This window comes from Petaurus breviceps, unplaced genomic scaffold (assembly GCF_028583685.1).
Source record: "Petaurus breviceps papuanus isolate PSGF00001 unplaced genomic scaffold, PetGlider_PUasm1.0 90630, whole genome shotgun sequence".
In the NCBI taxonomy this organism is placed as follows: Eukaryota; Metazoa; Chordata; class Mammalia; order Diprotodontia; family Petauridae; genus Petaurus; species Petaurus breviceps.
Window position 1 is genome coordinate 2,325,585 of NW_027187291.1, and position 20,930 is coordinate 2,346,514.

The 20,930-nt window shown below is 41.1% G+C and overlaps 1 protein-coding gene across 3 annotated transcripts in view; it reads left to right on the forward strand.

Annotated features, from left to right (window-relative positions):
* Positions 1 to 20,930, forward strand: part of IGF2BP1 (insulin like growth factor 2 mRNA binding protein 1) — a 69,008-nt gene that overhangs the window by 28,362 nt on the left and 19,716 nt on the right. For all 3 annotated transcript variants that reach the window (XM_069064345.1, XM_069064346.1, XM_069064347.1), the window contains 5 exons: positions 11,648 to 11,696; positions 13,710 to 13,761; positions 16,001 to 16,064; positions 18,766 to 19,047; positions 20,191 to 20,325. In XM_069064345.1, the coding sequence (XP_068920446.1) occupies positions 11,648 to 11,696; positions 13,710 to 13,761; positions 16,001 to 16,064; positions 18,766 to 19,047; positions 20,191 to 20,325 (582 nt within the window). The remainder of the gene's footprint in view (positions 1 to 11,647; positions 11,697 to 13,709; positions 13,762 to 16,000; positions 16,065 to 18,765; positions 19,048 to 20,190; positions 20,326 to 20,930) is intronic.

Genomic DNA, 20,930 nt, shown 5'->3' on the forward strand with positions numbered 1-20,930 from the left:
ATGCTTTCTAATCCTCTTTCCCAGCTTGCAGCAACCTCCATGAGGGCAGCTTCTTCTCTGTCCATGTCCCTTTCCCTGCTGCCTGGCACCTAGCCTCCTGCATCGTCTTCAGCCCCTGGGCCTGCCTGCCCTGCCTTTCTGCTTCTTGATACAGTTTGGGCAGAGAGCCCTGGGCATCAAGCCAGCTCCACCTCCCTTCTCCCCTCCCCTCCTTCCATCAGGCCCCACCCCCTGGCTGAGTTGCTGCCATCCCTGGAGCGTGCCAGTTCCACCCCCTTCAGAGAGGGTTTTCCCAGACGATCTGACTCTGGCTATCAGCTCTCTGCCCTGGGCCAAGGTCCAGAGATTCCTCCCCCCCACCCCCACCCCTATACTTCTGTACCATAAAGGGGAAAAGAATAGCAAAGAAGTGACATGATTACTCAATTAAAAAGAAGCTAAGATTGGAAATCATCTGTTCCTTTTCTTTACCACCTGCTTGCTAGGAGAGAGTAAGCTTTAGTGGAAATAGCACTAGCTTGGAGGGACACCTGAGTTCCTTTCTATGCTCTGCTACCAAGTAGCTATATTGTAATTTGAAAAGTCACTTCTGGGCCTCTGTTTCCTCACCTGAAACACAAAAGAGTTGGGCTACACATTTCCCAAATCCCTTGCTGCCCCTATACATTCTGATTCTTTACTTATATAATTGGAATAGGTTGGATGATATTCTTAAAGGTGAAGGAGTCAGTATCACCTTTTAGAGCATTTAAGACCTGACCCAGGGATAAACTCTTCAGATGGCCACCTCAATCTCAAATTTCTAACCAGTTACCAAATTTTGGTGTTCTGGTGCATTATAGAGAATGCTGGATCTGAAAGCAGAGGCTCTAGGTTTGAATCCTAACTCTTCTGAGTACTTTCTGTGTTACCTTTTCTTTGGGCTCATGGCCTCATCTGTAACTAACAAGGAGGTTGGATTAGATAATCTGAGGTCCTTTCCAAATCTAAACCTATGATCCTGTGAGTTTGCCCTGGAGGGCCCAGGAAAACAAAATTGCACTTGTCTACTTTCTATCTCTTTTAATAGAATACAGTAGGTAGGAGATGTGTGGAGGGTTTGTTTCTATAGTTTGTGTGGGTGGGTAATAAGACTCCTCCTTACTCATATCCTAATGGTGACTCCCTCTGAAAGAAGAGTGGTGTCTTCCCTTTCCCACAAGATGAGGGCACCAGGTGGGAATATTTTTCTTCTTCCTTCTTCCAGCAAACTCAGTTTCTTTCCTGCTTTTGAGCAGATAATAATTTGTGTGGTTGGATTAATTAAACCAGGGAAACAAATCCAACAGTCATTTTTTCAGTGCCTTTTATGTATGATATGTATGGCTTCAGACCTTAGAGATGTAAAGACCAAAAAATGAAGTGAAAATTTTAAAAAAGCCCACTAACCAAAAGAGTTTTTGACTAACCATGGTGAAACTATAAGGATGGCTATTGAACATGTATAACAGTATCACTCAATGTCAACAGACATGTGGGAACAGACTTAAAGATGCTTTTTAGCTTCCTGCCATCTTTTATGCATGTTGTATTGTGTCTTGTCATACAGCATCTGCTTTGCATAAGGAATTTTCAGGTTTTTTTTTTAATACAAATTTCTTTTAGAATTCTTTTTGTTTTTGTTTTAAAGTCAGATTTGTGTAATTTGAATTTATGTAAAGTGAGAACTTGATATGTCCACAACTCAATTCTTCTTGTAAGCTTGAGGACATTAGTTTGCTTGAACACTACAACAGGTATTCGGATTAGTAGATAGAAGTTAGCTGGAGAGAGAAAACACCAAATGGAGCAGCTACTAGTCTAGTTTGTAACATAGTGTGTAAGGGGGATTGAAATATAAAATAAGACTAGAAAAGCAAGGTGTAGTCAAGCTGGCCATTGTCTTAGAGGCAGGAGTTTCTGAAGATTTCTGAACAAGAGAGGACCTGGTCAGGTAGGATTTGACTAAGTGAGAGTGAAGAGAAGGGAGGGTGGGGTTGAGGTGGGGAGGTCAACTGACTAAGATTTGGCAATTGAATGGGAGATGGTGAGGGAGGAGAGGGATGACCGACCCTGAGGTGACCAGCCTAGATAACTGGGTGAATCACATGGTGGTGCCCTTAGAACAAATGGGAAACCTGAAGAAGGTGGGGGGTGGGGGGAGGGAGAATTGAGTTTTTGACATACAGACAGTTCTCACTTTACATAAATTCGCATTTCACAGATTTGACTGTTAAAGAATTCTAAAACAAATTTGCATTCCAAAAAAATTATGGAAATTCCTTATGCAAAGCAGATGCTGTATGATAAGACACTGTACAAAGTGCATAAATGGTGGTGGGAAGCTGAGAAATTTCTGTAAGTTGGTTCCCACATGTCTGCTGACAGTGAATGATATTGCTCCTCTACATGTTCAATAGCGATCCTTATATTTTCATCATAGCTCGTGGCAAACATGCTCTTGGGGGAAAGGTGGACCAAGACAATAAGTATAAGCCAATAGACTTGGAAATGAAAATAATTAGAAAATATGAAGGAAGACAAAAATCGTCATTGATAGCACATGAACTTAGCCTTGCAGTGAATACCACAGTGAAGGATGCTACCTTGATAAAGGAGCATGAAAAAGGCAGAGCTTGCAAGAAGTCAACTTATGTGTTGAAACAAAGAAAAGGTGCTACTCTAGGGATGGAGAGAAACTAACTATATGGATAGAAGACCAGACTCAGAAGAATATTCCTTTAAGCTTGAAGACTATTCAAGTCAAGGCTCAAAGCCCCTTTGAAGATTTAAAGGAAAATCACCCTGAAGGCACATGGGTATTTACAGTAAGCAATGGTTGGTTTGCATGATTTAGAAATTGTACAGGATTTTATAATGTGCAAATGTTGGGAGAGGCTACCAGCATAGTCATTAAAGCAGCAAAGTTCCCAGAGTTTCTGCAAAAAATAATAGATGAAGGTCCCTACTTGCCAGAGTAAATTTTTAATGTAGATGAAACTGGCCTATTTTATCAAAGGAATGCCATTTTCTACCAACATCTCAGTAAAAACGGGCATAAAGCTAGAGAAAAAGAGTTATTCTTCTCCTTGGAGGGAATTCATCTGGGGCTTGCAAATTAAAACCTGTTCTTGTGCATCACTTAGAAAATCCCAGAGCATTGAAAGGAATCAGCAAAGCAATGGTACCTGTGCATTATTTCAAGAACCCTTAAGGCATGGATGGGGCAACTAGGTGGCACAGTGCTGGGACTAGAGTAAGGTGGACCTGAATTCAAATTTGGCATCAGACACTTCCTAACTGTGGGACTCTGGGCAACTTACTTAACCCTGTTTGCCTCAGTTTCCTCATCTGTTAAATGAGCTGGAGAAGGAAATGGCAAACCACTCCAGTATCTTTGCCAAGAAAACCCCCCAAAAGGGTCACAAAGTCCTCCTGAAAAATGTCTGAACAACAACAAAAATGATTATTATCATTAACATTACCATATTTGAATAATGCTTGAATTATTTGAATTATATGAAGCAATTTGAATAATTGCTTCATTCCCTAAGTTGAGAAGTTTTGTAATGATAATGGTATTTCTTTCAAAATTCTACTTGTTTTGGATAATGCTCCAAGTTACCCTCCTCATTTGGATGATTTTTTTTTTTTAAGCAATTGGGGTTAAGTAACTTGCTCAAGGTTACAAGGCCAGTTATTTCTGGGTGTGGTGCTGAGTGTCTGAGCCCGGGATTCGATCTCCAGGTCTTCCCAACACTGGAACCGGTGCTCTTACTTGCTGTGCTACCTGGCCGCCCTCATTTGGATGATTTTAATGAAAATGTAAAATTAGTCTACTTCCCCTTAACACTACCTCATTATTACAACCTGTGGATTGGAGAGTGAGTATTATTTATGCACTCCATTTACCCTGGCAATTGCAGCTTCGAATGCAAATAAGGACTTGACATTGAGAGCTTTCTGGAAGTCCTATAATATTTACCATTCAATCCAGAATATTGCTAAAACGTGGGAAGATGTAACAGCCGTTGTGGATTTGACAAAGGTGAAAGTGAGTTACAAGATTGCAAAATTAGCAACAGAATTGGAGCTAGAAGTGCTTGAGAATGATGTGGAGGAGTTGATTGAGTCTCTCTGAGAAGAAGCGGTTAATGAGGATCTGATCGAGCTGCTTGCTGCAAAGATTGCAGAAGAAGAAACAGAAGCTTCTGAACTCTAAGTCAAACCAAAAAGATTTGAAACAATGAAGCAGTTGGCAGAAACATTTCATCCTTTGAGTGAATTTTTTTCTTGTATGGAAAAGATGGGTCCAAATACTTCAAGATTTTTAAAAATTGAGAGACTAATTGAGGATAATATTGCTTGCTATCATCAGACATATGAGGAACAAAAGGGAGCCACTGTCCAAACGTCTATTGGTACCTTCATAAAAAAAAAAGTTGTCTAGTCATCCACCAGTGATAAAGACCGGGTTTGGTGGGTGGGGAAGGGAAAACATATTGCTCACTTACGTGGGCAGGGAAAAATTTGCATTTTGTAAAAATCCCTTTACCCAGAGGTCCACTTGACATAAATCGAGAACTGTGTATATTGAGATTGAGATGCTGGTGGATGTGTGGTTTAACAGACTGTTTGATGCTTGAAAGGGAGAAATTAGGAGGACTATGAAGATCTGGAAGTCATTAGCATAGAGATGATAATTAAACCTATGGGAGGAGATGGATAAAAAGGGGAAAAGAATAAAAAGGTTCAAGGACAGAGAGAGGCTGGTAGATGGATGAGAGAACCCATAAAGAAGAGAGATAAAGAGTGCTCAGATAGGTAGGAGAAGTCAAGGATGGGGGAGTCTCAAAAGATCCCAGTGTGCAAAGCACTGAGCAAAGGATCACTTGGGTGCCATTGTGAGGGCAAGGAGCCCAGATTTGTACCCAGGTCATTGGAGTTTTTGCCTAAAATCTGATGAAGACTTATAAATAAATTGCCTTACTTTACAGCTGAAGAAATTGAGATTCAGTGTGGTAATGTCATGCCTTACCCAGGGTCACACCATAAGTAGCAGACATGTTGAGGATGTGGCATGCAGTCTGATGATTCTGTGTTTGGAAAAACTGACATTTGGTGGTCTGACTCTTGGTATTTGATTGGTTCTGTCCTAATTGGAGTGTGGACTTCACTTTCCCCTAAGGAGAAGATGGAATGATTCTTAATTAACAATGGCTCCTCTTAGAGGATGAGCTGGGAAGTGGGAGCAAGATGAGCTTAGAAGAATGACATTCTTTTTTAAGCATGGAGAGAGAGGGAGTTTCTAACTTCCCCAGAATTACTAGTTAGCTATCAGGTGTGCACTCTGCCCTCTCAGGAGGCCCCAGCCTGCTAAGAAAGGACAGGTGTCCTGGGCAGATGTCCCTCCTCCTCCCATGCATTCTAAACACACCCCCCTCCCCCATTTCCTCAACAGCCAGCTGCAACCACAGCCCTTGATGATAAAACAAGATTATTTCAGTAAAGGCCAATTACTTAAGACCCACTAATTTAAGAAGTTTAAGATCATTCCAGTCCTGAAAGATACCTTTGCACAAGCTATGGAAAAATGTGTAGCTTGCAAAGCAAGTTAATGTAAAGAAGATTCTGGGGGATCTTTAACCTATAGGAAATCAACATTTGTAAGCACTTTGAGACACACTCATTTGTTATACATGCTAGCTAACTCTTCAAGAGAATAGGCTTGGCAGGACCTCACCGTGGCAACACTTCATTAGTCTGGTTGGAATCACTATATTTATTCAGAGTAAGAGAACACAGAATGTCAGAGCTATAAGGGACCTTGAGAAGCTATCTCGTCACCCTCCTCCCTTGGGAAGTCACAGTACTTAACAGATTAAAACTCACATGATCTAGTACAGGGCTGTTGAAAAAGAGCACAATTTCATCTCCATCATATTACTTTAACTCAGGCTTTACACGATTTCAGAATAACCTTTCCAAATTGGAAATTTGAATCAGTCACTGTGCTAGGAATGTGAAAGCAGTAGGATGAAGTTGGGGCTACCTGGTGCTCTTTCCCTTGGGTTGCCAGCTCTTGGGACTTCCTCTGTTCCCAATTCTGTAAGCACCTTGTCTTTTGAGCCACCCTATGTATGTAGGAAAATCTGTTTCAAGGATTAATAGCTGCACTTGGCTCTCCCAGTTCTTAAACTGCCAAAGGAAAAGGAAAGCTTCTCCTCTGCCTGTTCCTTGCCACTATGTCTTTTCCCAAATTCTTCACTCTTCCAAAGAATTGTCATGCATCTCCCATATCAATTTCCTTCAGGCTGTGACTGGAGTGGCACAATGAACATGTAGAATGAGTGTGGTTGTTCAGTGCCCTTCCAGTCTGGGGAACATACCCGGGGGACAGTGTGGTCTCTGTCCACAGAGAAAGGCAGCAGTGAATAGGCTGAATCTGGACCCAAAAAAGTCTGCCCAGTCACTGATTATCACTGTGACCTGGGACTACCAATCATTTAACATCTCTGAGCCTCTCTTCTCTAAAGGAGAGGAGTGGGCAGCTTGGTGGTGCAGTGGATAGAGCATTGGCCCAGGAATCAGGAGGACCTAAGTTCAAATCCTGCCTCAGACACTTGCTACCTGTGTGACCCTGGGTAAGTCACTTAACCCTGATTGTCTCCCAAAAAACCCCCAAAACAACCCCCCCCCCCCAAAAATAAGGAGAGGAAGGGAGAAGGGAAAATCTATTTCCAAAGTGCCCACTATGTGCCAGGCAGTGTGATAAGTGTTGAACAAAATTCTTGAGAATGAAATTGAGCTAGATTACCTAAATGGTGTCCTCTTCTAGCTATAGACATAGTAAGTAGAAACCAAAAAACCTCCAAGATATAGAATTGTAGAATTCTATAAGTTCTCCCAAATATGTTTCTTAGTTTTTTATATTTCATTGTTTCTCTTGATGGTTGATAGCCCCCAGAACCTGAAAGAGGCACAGAATATAGAATTCATTGTAGTGCTAGGAGGGCCAGTTTTGGCTTTTGAAAATCCACCCCCACGCTTTTTTATAGGTGAGGAAACTGAGGCCAAAAGCATTGAGTCAGCAGTGGTGGTGGTAGCCCCACAAGGCTGGAACCCAGCTCTGCTGCTCCATTCCTCCTACTCTAGAGTCTTTCCCCATGAAACCACATACACCTGGAGTCCATCTTGAAGCCTCTCCTGACTATCCTGAGAATGACATCCAGTGCACTTGCTTGCCAAGTTCCCAGCTCTGGTTCACTTGTTCATAGCCTGAGGTGGCCAGTTTAGGAGAGATTGAAAGGAAATAAAAATCTGCCCACAGCCCCAGAATGTTTGTCAACTCACACTGGTTGGTTCTTAGAGCATACAGAAAGTTGAGAAAGCTGAAGGTTGTAATGTGGACTTGTTTGCCACTGAATAACATTACTGTGGTAGTAACATTCTGCTTTTACTGCATTTGTAACCTTCGGCTCTTTGGAGCTAGAGTTGTTGTCTCTTGCCTTGCCTTCACTTAATTTACAAACTACCACAGGTCGTGTGGACCTACGAGGTTTGTTGGACTCTTCTTTGCATTGTCTGTGATTTGAGGTTTTAATGTTTTGGGGAAAGGGCCTGGATCTGGACTTTCCTGTCTGCCTATGTAGAGGGGAGAACTAAAAATTCCAAGTTGGTTGGGGGTATGGAGAATGTGTTATCAAGGCAGGGTGTGTGCCCAGGAGGGGTGTGTGGGGCCCTGCCTATCGGATTGGGGGAGGGGAGAGTTTGGGTTCATTCATTGGTCTGGTTGTTCTGTTCTCCCACCCCGCTTCCAGGGACTGGGACATTCCTGACATTCCAGACAATCTCTATGCCTTTGCTTTCAGGATGTGGATTAACATCCCAAGAAGAGATTTGATTTCACCACTGCCCTACCTCCCATACCCGCACCTCCCATCTCTACCCACCCTGTCCCCCCATCTCTTAACCAACCTACCAGAAAAGAAGACCTCTAGAGGGAGTGTGGGTGGGGAACGAACAAGGGAGCAAATGAATCCCTGTGAGACCTTTGACATGTTTAGACAAAAGATAAAAAGTTTATGTGATTTTGTCCTTATTTAAATTTCTAGGGAAGCTGAAGAGCCCTGGGCCCTGGCTGGTGATAGAGTAACCTCTGGTGCTTCTGGCCCATGATGGGGCCATGTTCTGGGAGAAACATTTTAGAGTTTAGAGAGAACCATGACCATTTGGGCGCCCAAATAAACCAGGCTAGACTACAGGAATACTTTGGAGGAATTGGGATTTCTAGATTCCACTCCTGACCGTGTCTCCAACTCTTTCATGTGATCATTGGATGAGTAGCTTTCTTTCTCTGGTCCTCAGTTTTCCTCTTGTAAAATGAGGTGATTGGATGTATATAGTCAAAGGCACCTTTCCAGTGCAGGCACAATTTGACCCAGGAACAACTCAGTTCAATTTACTTAATATTTAAGTGCCATTTTGTGCTGGATATGGTGTTTGGGTTACAGGATCGTAAAATAAAAGATGGAAAGGACCTTAGGCCATTTTGGTCCTTATTTTGTAAAGCTTTCATTTTGCCTCGTATATCTCATTTTCCTCCTAAGTCTATCCTTTCTGTCAGGAAGTGGGGCAGGATGCTTCATCATTAGTCCTCTGGAGTTGTGGTTGGTCATTGCATTGGTTAGAGTTGGGTCTTTCAATGTTGTTTCTCTTTTGCCATATTATGTAATCAGTTCTGATTATAGATTTTTTTTGTATATTTTGTGTCATATGAATCTTACCCATGATTCTCTGAAGTGATCCCTTCATGATAATATTCCATTACATCCATTATACCATAATTTATTGACAGAAAGAGCTGCTATGAATTTATTTGTACATAAGGTTCTCTCCCTTTTCCCTCCCCCCCATCTTTGATTCTCTGGGGTATTGGCCTAGTAATGCTGTAGCTGGGTTAAAGATTGTGCACTGTCCCCCTCATTTTCCAAATAAGGAAACTCCAGAAGGTTTGTGTGGTTGTTATGGCTCCATTTCCCGGTGAATTATCCAGGCTTTGGGGCTCTTCTGGACTTAAAAAGCAAATTCTCTTAGAGAAATGTCAGCACTCTAATTGTGGTGGGTTCCGTGCTAAGCCCTGGGGATACAAATACAAGCCAGCTAGATTCTCCTTACCCTCAATAACTTAGATTTTCTGGGGGAAGATGAAGTGCTTTGGACTGCAGTGGTTGTCATAGGGCAAATTGATTGACACATACTATTCAGGAAATGGTAGCATTGATTTGATGACTATTGGAATTATTTCTTTTGATTTTGACCTCCCCTAAGATAATACTGTAACTCCTCCATAATCTCAGCAGTGATCCTTCCAAAATCTTTTCCTTCTCTTTCTCCTCTTTTTAATACCAATGGCTTGGAGCTTGTTCTGGGACTGAGATCACAGTCTGTGGCCCTGGAAGGATTTTTTTCTGATGTTGAGTGGTTTGTCCAGGCTCATAGGATCGTAGATTAGAGCTTGAAGGGACTTGAGGCCATTTTAGAGCAACCCTTCCATTTTATAGATGAGGAAGCAGAGGTATAGGGATATTATAGGTGGGTGATAAACCAAGATGTGACCCCAAATTTTTAAACTCTAAATTCAGCACATTTTCTGCTAGGGTATCAAGGCCCATGTGATCTTGGCCTCCCTGTGCATGCATTAACAAAATTAACAAGATCCAGCCATGAGACAGGCATTAATATCTGCTGCTTCTTTCTCCAATATCACTGAGTTCTGCTGTCTCATCCCAGAAGGGGCTTCAATACTACCTTTCTTTGATGAAAGTCTGAAGTGTCTCTGATCTTCTTTGCTTTCATTTCTAATGGGAACTAGAGAAGATTGTCATGCTTGGAAATTAAGAGATGGTAAATGACTTCATCAGGGCTCTTGATTCTTGGGTCATAGACACTGTATAGTGCTGGCTGAATAAATTGACATGGCTCCTGAGCTCTGTGTATTCATAGTGAAAAGACACAAAGAACCTAAAGACACAGCTATGTGATCATTTGGTCAGCTAAAGTAATTTATGTGATATGTCAACCTGACAGCCAGTGAATTCATTGTGCTCATTAGTGTAGACTTTACTTACCCATGTCACCAAGAAAGTCAGCCTCTTTGGGCCTCAGTTTCTTTATTTGTAAAATGGAGAGATTGTGCCAGATTAAGCATCTACTATGTAAAGGGTGGGGAGGGGAAGAAGTGTGGTGCAAAACAAAAAAAAAAGAGTTTTTCATTCTCTTGATATTTTGAATGTTGTTAGGGAGGAGAGCAGTGTGGGAATGGTGGAAAGTAGAATACTTACAGATGGCTAAGAAAGAAAGAAATGGGTGGGTGGGAGAAAAACAAGTCATAAGCTCCCTTCTTAGACTTAGCTGATTCCCTAAATCTGTAATACTACTATTGATAACCCAGTTCTAGAAAAGTAGAGTTTCTACATGGGGCCCCTTCTCAGTTACTCAAACTCAAACCCAATTTCCACAGCACTAAGATCTATAGTACTAGAGATTTTTTATAATGGTACTCTTTTGGGGTTTATTTTTGTTTGGGTTTTTTTTTTTTTTTACTTTTTTTGGAGGGGGGAGGGCAAGGCAACTGGAGTAAGTGACTTTTGCCCAAGGTCACATGGCTAGTAAATATTAAGTATCTGAGGTCAGATTTGAACTCAGGTCCTCCTGACTCCAGGACCGGTGCTCTATTCATATTTATAGATGAGGAAGTAGAGGTATAAGGATATTATAGGCGGGTAATAAACCAAGATGTGACTCCAAATTTTTAAAGTCTGAATTCAGTATATTATCTGCTAGGGTATTCAAGGCCCATGTGATCTTGGCCTCCCTGTGCATGCATTAACAAAATTAGTTAGCCGCCCCAGGACTAGAGGTTTAAAATCAGAAGGGACCTCTTGGAGATAATCTAACCACACCATTTTATAGATGGAAAAATTGAGGCCCACAGAATTTGTGACTTGGCCAGGGTTGAACAGTAATGATTTGAGATTTCAATTTGGATACCCTGGTTGTAAACTGAGTGCTTTCTACCACTACGCAATGTTGCCACTATAAAAAATTGGTGGTGGTGACTTTGTTGGCCTTTGAGAAATAGCTGTGAGTAGGTTATCCTTGAGAGATGGGGATTAAGGTTGTGTAGTGGTATCCATGGCATGTATGTGGTTATTGTGGTTATTAGAAATGGCAATGCCATAGCAGCAATTGGAAAGAACAAAAAGATGGAAACTGAAAGATATAATTATAAAGACCAAGCTTGGCTGGCCCACAAAAAGAGCTGAAAAAAGGCAACACCCCTCCCCGCCTTCCAGAGGTGGGAGACTAGAGGATGAGGAATATTAAATATGCTATTGGACATTTTGGATGTATTGGTTGGTTTGACTCGCTTTTTTTGTTTATTTTTTGCAGTTTGGTACAATGATTCCCTCACTGAGTAGGGAGGAAAGGGCGGGAATATTTTAAAAATTAAGCTGATATTGAAACAAAAATCAAGAAGAATTTTAACGGCAATGCCATTGGTTATCTTGGCATCTAGATCATGGTCCAGGCATGAGTGACGGACCACTTTCTCTTTCCATTTCAGGAGCCGGAAAATTCAGATTCGAAATATCCCACCCCAGCTTCGATGGGAGGTAAGTACCCGTCAGGGGACCCTCAGGACGGGGAGGACAAAGAGCAGTTGTTTTCACTTGAGAGAGAGATTCCTGGGAGGTTTATAGAAAGAAAGCACATGTCATTCCAAGTCTGCAGATTGAATAGGGAGGAGCGAAAGTATTCCCAGCTGTCACTTCATGGTAGGATGGGGAGAGGGATGATAGTTAAGAGGGAGAGAAAGTTTCTCATCATAGAACCTGGGTATCTGGCACTGAGTTGAGATAGATTCTGAGCCCCTTCCCCCACACCAGGACTCAATCATTATTATCATCATCATCATCACCATCACCATCATCATCATTATTGCTAGCATTTATAAAGCACCTACTATGTACCAGGTACTATGCTAAACATGTTACACATTTTATCCTCACAACAACCTTGGGAGATAAGTGCTATTATTATCCTCATTTTATGGTTGAGGAAACTAAGGCTAAAAGAGGTTAAATGACTTGCCCAGGATCATATAGCCAGTAAATACCTGGGGCCAGATTTGATTTTGACTCTTCATGACTCTAGGCCTAGCAATCTATCCACTGTACCACCTAGCTCTTCATTAATCACCTTCTGACTCTCCTTGTAGGAAGAGGAGGTGCAGTGACCTAGTGGGCTTATGAAGTGAGTGCCATACCTGGGAGCATTGGAAGTGGCAGAAAATTGGCCTAAGTAGTTGAACTCTGCAGATCTGACCACCACCACCATCTCTTGTCTTCTCATAAATATCCATTTGTTTTTCCTTGACTATAAAGGTTCCTCTGTTGCCTTAGGTACATCATTTGATAGTCCAAGTTTGTTTGTTCTTTGCTCATCTGTCCCAGGGCTCCCTCTTGGCGTTAAATCCTAGAATCTTAAGAATTGGAAGTGAACTTAAAAATCATCTAAGAAAATCTTAGAAATCATCATTCAATCACTGCCTAATTGGTGAATTCCCTTGGCCTGAACATTCATTGTTATGGGCAGAGTTCTATACCAGCTTCTGGTGCAAATTCAGATAAAAGAAAGATGGAAGTTCCTACCTTCAGGCAGTTTCCAGTCATAATTATGCCAGGGACACTGAAATAGGATGCATATACCAGAGATATATGGTTGCTCTTTTGCAAAAGTGTTTCCAGCTGGGATGAGTCATACATACAAATATGGCCAACAAACTTTGTCAAATCATGTGTCTCCACATTTTTGGAGGCGATACAGGTCAGAAAACCACCAGCTTTCATCACAGCTTTGCTCTCTAAGGATTGAAACAAGAATGGGAACGACTTCTCCCTAACTGGTCTGGCCCTTCACCTACACCAATGAGTAGACAAGACTATTTGGATTTTTTTTTTCTGCTCCTTCTACCCCTCACTATCAAAAGGTTATAGACTCTGAGGCAGCTGGTGGTGAGTCAAGAGTGAGACCAGAACTCAAATCCAGCCTCAAATACTTACTAGTTGTGTGACCCTGAGCAAGTCACTTAAATCTCTGTTTCAGTATCCTCATCTGTAAAATGGGGATAATAATAGCACCTACCTTGCAGGGTTGTTGTGAGGATCAATAAGATAATAATAATAATTAAATTAAAAAATAAAACTAAAAAATAAAAAATAAAAACTAAAAAAATAAAGTACTCGGAGCAGTGCCTCACATGTAGTAGACACTATATAGATTTTTATTGTTATGATTTTATCATCAGCATCATCATCATTATTCTAAATCTTCTAACCCCCCCCCCCCACCTTAGTTCTTCAAGATGCCCTGAATATGTCTCAATGCCCTCTGGAAGAGGTCCTACTCCAAAGTGAATGCAGGGGCTTTCAGAAGTATAAACCCCCATAGAGAATGCGAGTTTCTTGAGGGTAAAGAATGTTTAGCTTTTGTCTTTTTATCTCTCACCAGTGCCTGGTACAGTGCCCAGCACAAAGTAGGGACTTAAATGTTTGTTCAGTTAATTGAAGTGGAGCTTGTAGAAGATGGGGTGGTGTTCACCATGGACATTTTCTTTGCTTTTACAGGTGTTGGACAGCCTACTGGCTCAGTATGGCACAGTAGAGAGCTGTGAGCAAGGTAAGAAAGAGGGTGAGATGGAGAAGATGGCCATGGTGTTTGGAAGGGCTGAGAAATCAGCTGGTCTGTCAACGCCCATGAGAATATCTATGTGGTTCACTGAAACGATCCTTTTGAGAGTTCATGAAAACAAGAAAGGGTAGGACAATAGCAAGATTCTCAGACTGAAGGTCAGGTGACTTGGGAACTAGTTCTGGTCCTACCATGAAACTCACCAGGTGACTTTGATGAAGTCACTTTTTTTCTGGTCTTCATTTTCCTCCAGTATAAAATGAAGAAGTTAAGATTAGAACAAGACTCCTTTGGCAGTCTGAAGTCTATAAGCCTCCTCACAGAAAAAAAGCTTTTAAATACATAAAATGAAATATATAGGATTGCAAAGGAAACCAATTATTTTGCAATAGAGCAAAATATTTTTTTAGAAAGTCCACTGAAGCCAGGTTAAGTTAATCCTAGACTGGGTGGTCTCCAAAGTCCTTTTCCTCTCTTAGTCATGTAAAGCAAAGAAGTGTGGGGCATTTATTTATTCTTCGATGGTGTCAAACACTTCAGATAATTAATGGTCTATGACCACTTTGGGTCACAATACTTCCACAAAAAACCCTAAGAAATAGATCAAAACCTGGAGAGCTTTCCAGAGCCTGAAGTTGATGGGATTGTTTACCTTGCAGAAGGAAAGGTAACTTATCAGGTGATTTAATTGAAATACAGGTTAGTTTATTGTAGTCAAATGTACTCACATATATGAGAGATTATTAGATTGTGACCTCCTGGGGCAGCTAGCTGGTACAGTGGATAAAGCACTGGCCCTGCATTCAGGAAGTCTTGAGTTCAAATTTGGCCTCAGACACTTGACACTTACTAGCTGTGTGACCCTGGGCAAGTCCCTTAACCCCAATTGCCTCGGAAAAAGAAAAGAAAAAAAAGATTGTAAACTCCTTGAGAGCAAGGACTATATCTTACTTGTTTATCTCCATTAAAACCTATTAACCTTTACGGAATTAGGTGTGTTTATGGGGGAAGAAGTATCACAGAATCACAGAATTTGAAGGTTGGCAGTGACCTCAGTGGTCACCAAGTTCTACCCATATGTGAAAAGTATTCCTTCTATAACATGCCAGATAAATGATCTTCTAGCCTCTGTTTAAAGGACCCTCCACTCCCAATCTACCACCTAGCAAAGAGGGAGACTTTTGCAGGGTTTTAGGATTTCAGTTTCCTCCTTTGTATCAGAAAAGGTTAGTCTCAGGGATCTCTGGATTTTTTTTCCAATTCTGTGACCCTAAACTAGATACTGTCAGAGAGAGAGAGAAGATGAGTTGTGTAGTCTCTTGTCCTTAGAGATCTGATTGAAGAGAACAGGCAGTCAGTCACCTGCCCAGCATAGGTCATACATTCCACTTGCCTGAAAGCAGGGGGCTGGACCAGATGCCATCTGGAGCTCTTTTCCTTCAACTAAGCCTTTATCATAAATACCAGGATGAAACTCACATCATAGAATAATCATGCTGCCCAACATTGTTCACAGCCTGTACTAACAAATCACTTTGGGCTTGACTAGACAAGCAGGGTTAAGCAGGTGACTTGAAGAGCCTGTAGTGAGTTTCACTAGCAGAGTTTGGGATTTCTAGCTGTGGTTAACCCTGGAGGTGATCTGCCTGTTTTTGTAGCTGAGAATGGATTATTTACATTTTAAAATACAATAAAAGCTTATTTTAAAAGGTAAAAAACCATCTTTAGCATTCTTTGCTGTACAAAAACTATACTGTACAAAGGCTATAGTTTTCCAGCCCTTGACTTGGATGCCTCCCAGGGAATCAGGCCTCTTTTTAATCAAACCAACTCAACACTTTTATCTACACAGGTGGGGTCATTCAATATTTCAAGATATGAGATAGAATAAATTGTGACGATTTGGTTTTAGAGATAGGATTCTATCCAGGGTTTTTCATCAGAATTCCCACACTTGATGGATACTTCACTTCACCTGTCCTGGAATGGTGAATAAGAAAGAAAACTTTAAAAGAGCAAGTGCGGGGAGGGGAATTTGCACATCTCTTGGCAAAGTAACAGTTGTGACTTGACTTTGGCCAATGAACCACAGCTTTGGGAGGCTTTTGTGATGTGAACTTTCTCTCTCAAGAATGATTGGATTTTTTTAAGCCTTGGGAAAGGGGGTGGAGGTAGGGAAAAGGTGACTCCCTAGCTCTGACTCTGGCTTATGGTTTGTTTTTTCTAGTTAATACCGAGAGCGAGACTGCGGTGGTGAATGTTACCTATTCCAATCGGGAACAGACCAGGCAGTGAGTTAGCTGGGAGATGGACAATATTGAGGGAGGCTTGGTGGTTGGGGGGATACAGTAAAGAGGACCATATTGACTTGTATACTGTGTGTCTCATTGGGTTGCTGTGAGGAAAGTGTTTTGGAAACCTTAAAGGACTGTACAAATATGTGTAATAGTGGTAATTTATTTTTATTATTTGAACCACAAACCTCTCTTAAGTGACCCCAGTTTTCTTTCCTTTTTTTTCGTTTTAAGTAATATTTTATTTTCCCTCAATTATATGTAAAAACAATTTTTAACATTTAAAAAAAAGTTTTGAGTTCCAAATTCTATCCCTACCTCCTTCCCCATCCCCCTTCCTGAGACTTAATCTGATAAAGGTTATACTCTGCAATCATGTAAACCATTTCCATATTAGTCATTTTGCACAAAAAAAGCTCAAAAAAAAGAAAAGAAAAAAGTGAAAAATAGCATGCTTTAGCCCATCAGTTCTTTTCCTGAAGGCAGATAGAATTTTTCATCATGAGTCCTTTGGAATTGTTGTAAATCATCGTGTTGTTGAGAATGGCTAAGTCATTCACATTTCATCATACAATATTGCTGTTAATGTGTGTGGTGTTCTGGTTCAGCTCACTTCACTTTGTATCAGTTCATATAAATCTTTCTACTTTTTTCTGAAATCATTCTGCTTGTTATTTTTCATAGCACAGTAATATTCCATTTCAATCATATACCAATTTGTTCAGCTGTTCCCCAATTGGTATAGGCGGATGCCTAAATTCTCAACTGCAACAAAAAGAGCTGCTGTAAATATTTTTGTATATATAGATAGGTCCTTCAAATTTAAAAAAAAATCTCTTTGTGATACAGACCTAGTAGTAGAATTGCCGAATATGGGTATGCAGTTTTGTAACTCTTTGGGCATAGTTCCAAATTGCTCTTCAAAATGGTTGGATCAATTCACAACTCCACCAACAGTGCATTAGTGTCCCAGTTTTCTCACACCTCCATTTCTCTTATTTTCCTTTTTTTGTCACATTAGCCAATCTGATGGGTGTGAGGTTGACCCCAGTTTTCCAGTTGAAGTAGAGGGAAAACAAGGGATAGAAAACCCTCAGGCTTATTTGATAGGAATCTACTTTAGAATCAGGGTGGTAGTGTTTCCAAGCACAGTACTGGAGCCTATTGAGAGGAAACTGATCTCTGGAGTTCAGCCTGGTTGCTAAATAGTCCAATCCAAGGGTTCTTTGTTGGGTCAATGGCTCCATCTGTCGGTTGAAAGGAGGACCTGCCTCCTCTCCTTGGGAAAAGCAGGCATTCCCAGAGGTCATAGGCATTGTAAAATATAAGCAGGCTTGTTTTTTCTTATAAACAGTATCTTTTGTTTTAGGGGGCACAGCAATATCAAATGCCTTCAGTGGGATCAGTGCCCTCATTGTAGGCATCTTCTCCAGTTCTTTGGTTTTTTTTTTTTGAGGGGTGTGAGGGTGGGTGAGTTGGTTATTTTTTTAATCTTTTAAATCACCAAAATTTAGAATCTCCAGCAATGGCTATCCATTTTAAACCACATGTTAAGTTCAATTTATTGTCTCCAATAGTTATACTGTTTCTTCCTTGCCATTTCTTTTTGTCCTGATGGCTTTCTTGCTTACCCAAGAGTAAGACAGAGGGTGTTCTTTCCCCTACCTCTTCATGTTCTTGTTAGGGCTTCCCTCCCATGATTTCCAGCTCAGCCAGTCTGCAATGCCTTTTCCTTATCCTCTGGATTAGCCAAATGATACAAACTATGTTTAATACTCTTCATTCTATTTGTCTTGGGAGTCCTTTTTCCTTCTTGGCTCTACCCTTCAAAGCTCATGGCCCCTAAGAAACCTTCCTGGGAAAATCCTAACTGATCACTCTTTTGCTTCCTGTCCCCTTTCAACATGTGTAATACCTAGTCCAAAATAGTGCCAAACTGTTAATTTGCACTGATTGTTAAGAGTGCTTGATTAGTGTTCCACCTCAGGTTTATCAGATAGTCTTCTTTTTTTTTTTTTTTTACATTCCATATTTTTAGTACCTTGTCCCATTTTGAACTTTGCTATGGAGAGATATAGGAATTGTGTTTACTTTTAGCTTGTGTTTACTCTTGAGTAATTAACATGCATTAATTAGATAACTGCTCTGGGTCCTAGTTGCTCAGCTTTTGCTGAGCACATAGTAACCAACTGATAAATTTTAGTTCTTCTCCAACTCTAAAATTCTCTATTGGTGTTCCCTAAGCATAGCTGGACTCTGGTCAGGCCAATGATTACTGTTAATACAGAATTTTTTTATGCTCTTCACTCTCCCCCTGACAAATCATAATAAAGATTTCATATGTAATTCTCAAAATTAAAATATGCCTTCCTTGTTACCAACTAACAAGTCTATCTTGTCTCCCTTTGCATCTGAATGGGAATTAATTCCTTAAGGGAAATGGGACACTTCAGGTTGAAGGCTACCTAGGGGTGGTGATCAGGTCTCTACCCTTAGACTGGATAACTCCTAAGATTCTGAATCATATTTCTTTGTTATTAATTTTAGACTAAAAGATCTCCAGGTGTGGGGATGGTTTGTACTTCCACGGTATTTCTCCAGTACCAAGTACAGTAAACAGATTGAGCACACACACACTCTCAATTTCATTCTGAGATTGAGGGCTACTTGGATAACTGTCTCTTCCCTGTACCCACAGAGCCATCATGAAGTTGAATGGCCACCAGCTGGAGAACCACTCACTGAAGGTCTCCTACATCCCCGATGAGCAGATGGCTCAGGGTCCTGAGAATGGTCGCCGGGGTGGCTTTAATTCCCGGGGTCAGCCCCGCCAGGGCTCACCTGTGGTAGCAGGTGCTCCCTCTAAGCAGCAGCCAGTGGATATTCCCCTGAGACTCCTGGTGCCCACCCAGTATGTAGGTGCCATCATTGGAAAGGAAGGGGCCACCATCCGTAACATTACTAAGCAGACCCAGTCTAAGTGAGTGTGTGTATGTGTATATATATGATTTGGGGACTGGGACGTGGTGTGTAGGACAATCCTGCTTAGTGTTGGGGCTGGGGAGAAGGTAAAAGGGATGGATGTTATAGAGCTGATTCCTCACTTCAAGAAGCGAGTTCAGGGTCACTGATATATTATGTCTTCCCCTTTGGAGGATCAGGGCTTCCCAGTCCAATTCCTTTCATTCTATAAATATCAGATGAGGAGAGAGGAATTGGTCAAGGTGGTGACAGGAAATGACCGAGTGAAGATATCTAGTTACATGATTGCAATTGAGGTCAAGAAAGGCACTATCCTCTAAGACATTACTAAATAGGACCCACAGTATGTGAGTGTGGTTGAGTATTCCTTCACAGGATGAGAGGCTGAATTAGGTTATAACTAACAAAGTTTCTTCAATTTAATTTTGATCCTACTACTCTAATTTGAGTAGAACCAAGAAATTGACTAGCCTAGTTAAGGACTGGAGCCATCGATAGAGGACAAAGTAGTTCCCTTTGATACTCATTTTCATACCAAATTTCTTTGTTTTACCAAGTACAACTGACTAAGGCTTATACTATTTGTCCATCTTTTCGTTTTTGATGATTTCACTCTCCCTCCCCTGGTTTTTTTTTTTTTTTGCTAGAGATTGAGAAACAAGTGTCACACCTCTCCCCTTAGGTTTGTTTCAAAGTTTGCTTGTGAAACTTTGAATGTGGCCCTGTGGCAGGAGTTCCCAATCCTTTTTTGTTTCATACATGCCTTTGGAAGCCTCATGATGCCCATGGTCTGTTCCTCAGAACCATGTTTGAATCATAATTGAAGAAAATGATAAATTTCAGTAAATGAAAATGAAAATATGATAAATTTCAGTAAATTAAAATGAAGATATAATTTTTTCCCCTTTTATGTTCACAGACTGGTCCTCCTTATCCCCAGGTTAAGACACTGTCTTAGGGCCAGCCCTCATTAAGGCAGTGTCAGTGAGACCAAAGTCTGCACCATGGAGTTTCTGGTGCCCTGCCTTTCTCTTGTGCATTTGGCTTTGCACCCATTTAAAGACTGCATTTCCTGAGTCAAATATAAGAGTCAGCACTTTGCTAGGAGGGTACAATAATCTCTTACCTTTTCAATCCTCAGAATTGATGTTCACCGAAAGGAGAATGCTGGAGCAGCCGAGAAGGCCATAAGCGTTCACTCTACCCCGGAAGGGTGCTCTTCTGCTTGCAAGATGATTCTGGAAATAATGCAGAAAGAAGCAAAAGATACCAAGACGTAAGGCTATTTTACTCTCGTTCTTCTCTTTACCAAACCAATGTCCATTGACCCTGATCTGTGATGCAGATCATCTCTGTGTCATTTCTTACTGGTTAGTATTCTGTTGCATTCACATACCATAGGGTTGTTTTTATTTGGTTGCCATCATGCAGTTAATTGAAAGATACCCCCTTTATTTCCGTGTCATTATGAAGAGTAATGCTTTGAGTATTTTGGTGTCTGTTGAACCTTTTTTTTTTTTTTCTGTTGCTGACCACCTGGATCACTGGGTCTAAGGGGATGTATAGCCAAGTTATTTTTCTTGTGTAATTCCACAGCTCAAGTCAGTTGGTCAACTAGCATTATGAAGTCCCTGCCATCTATCAGGCACTGTGCTAAGCCCTGGAGATACAAAGAAAGGGGGGGGGGGGGAATTTTCAAGAAACATACAGTCTAATAGTATGAATAGCATGAAAACAATTATGTACAAACAAGAATAAATTGGAGATAATCCGGAGAACAAAAACACTAGCAGTAAAAAGGATCAGGAAAGGCTTCTTATAGAAGGTGGGATTTTAGTTGAGATGAGGAGGAAACCAGGAGATGAGGAGGGAAAGGATCCT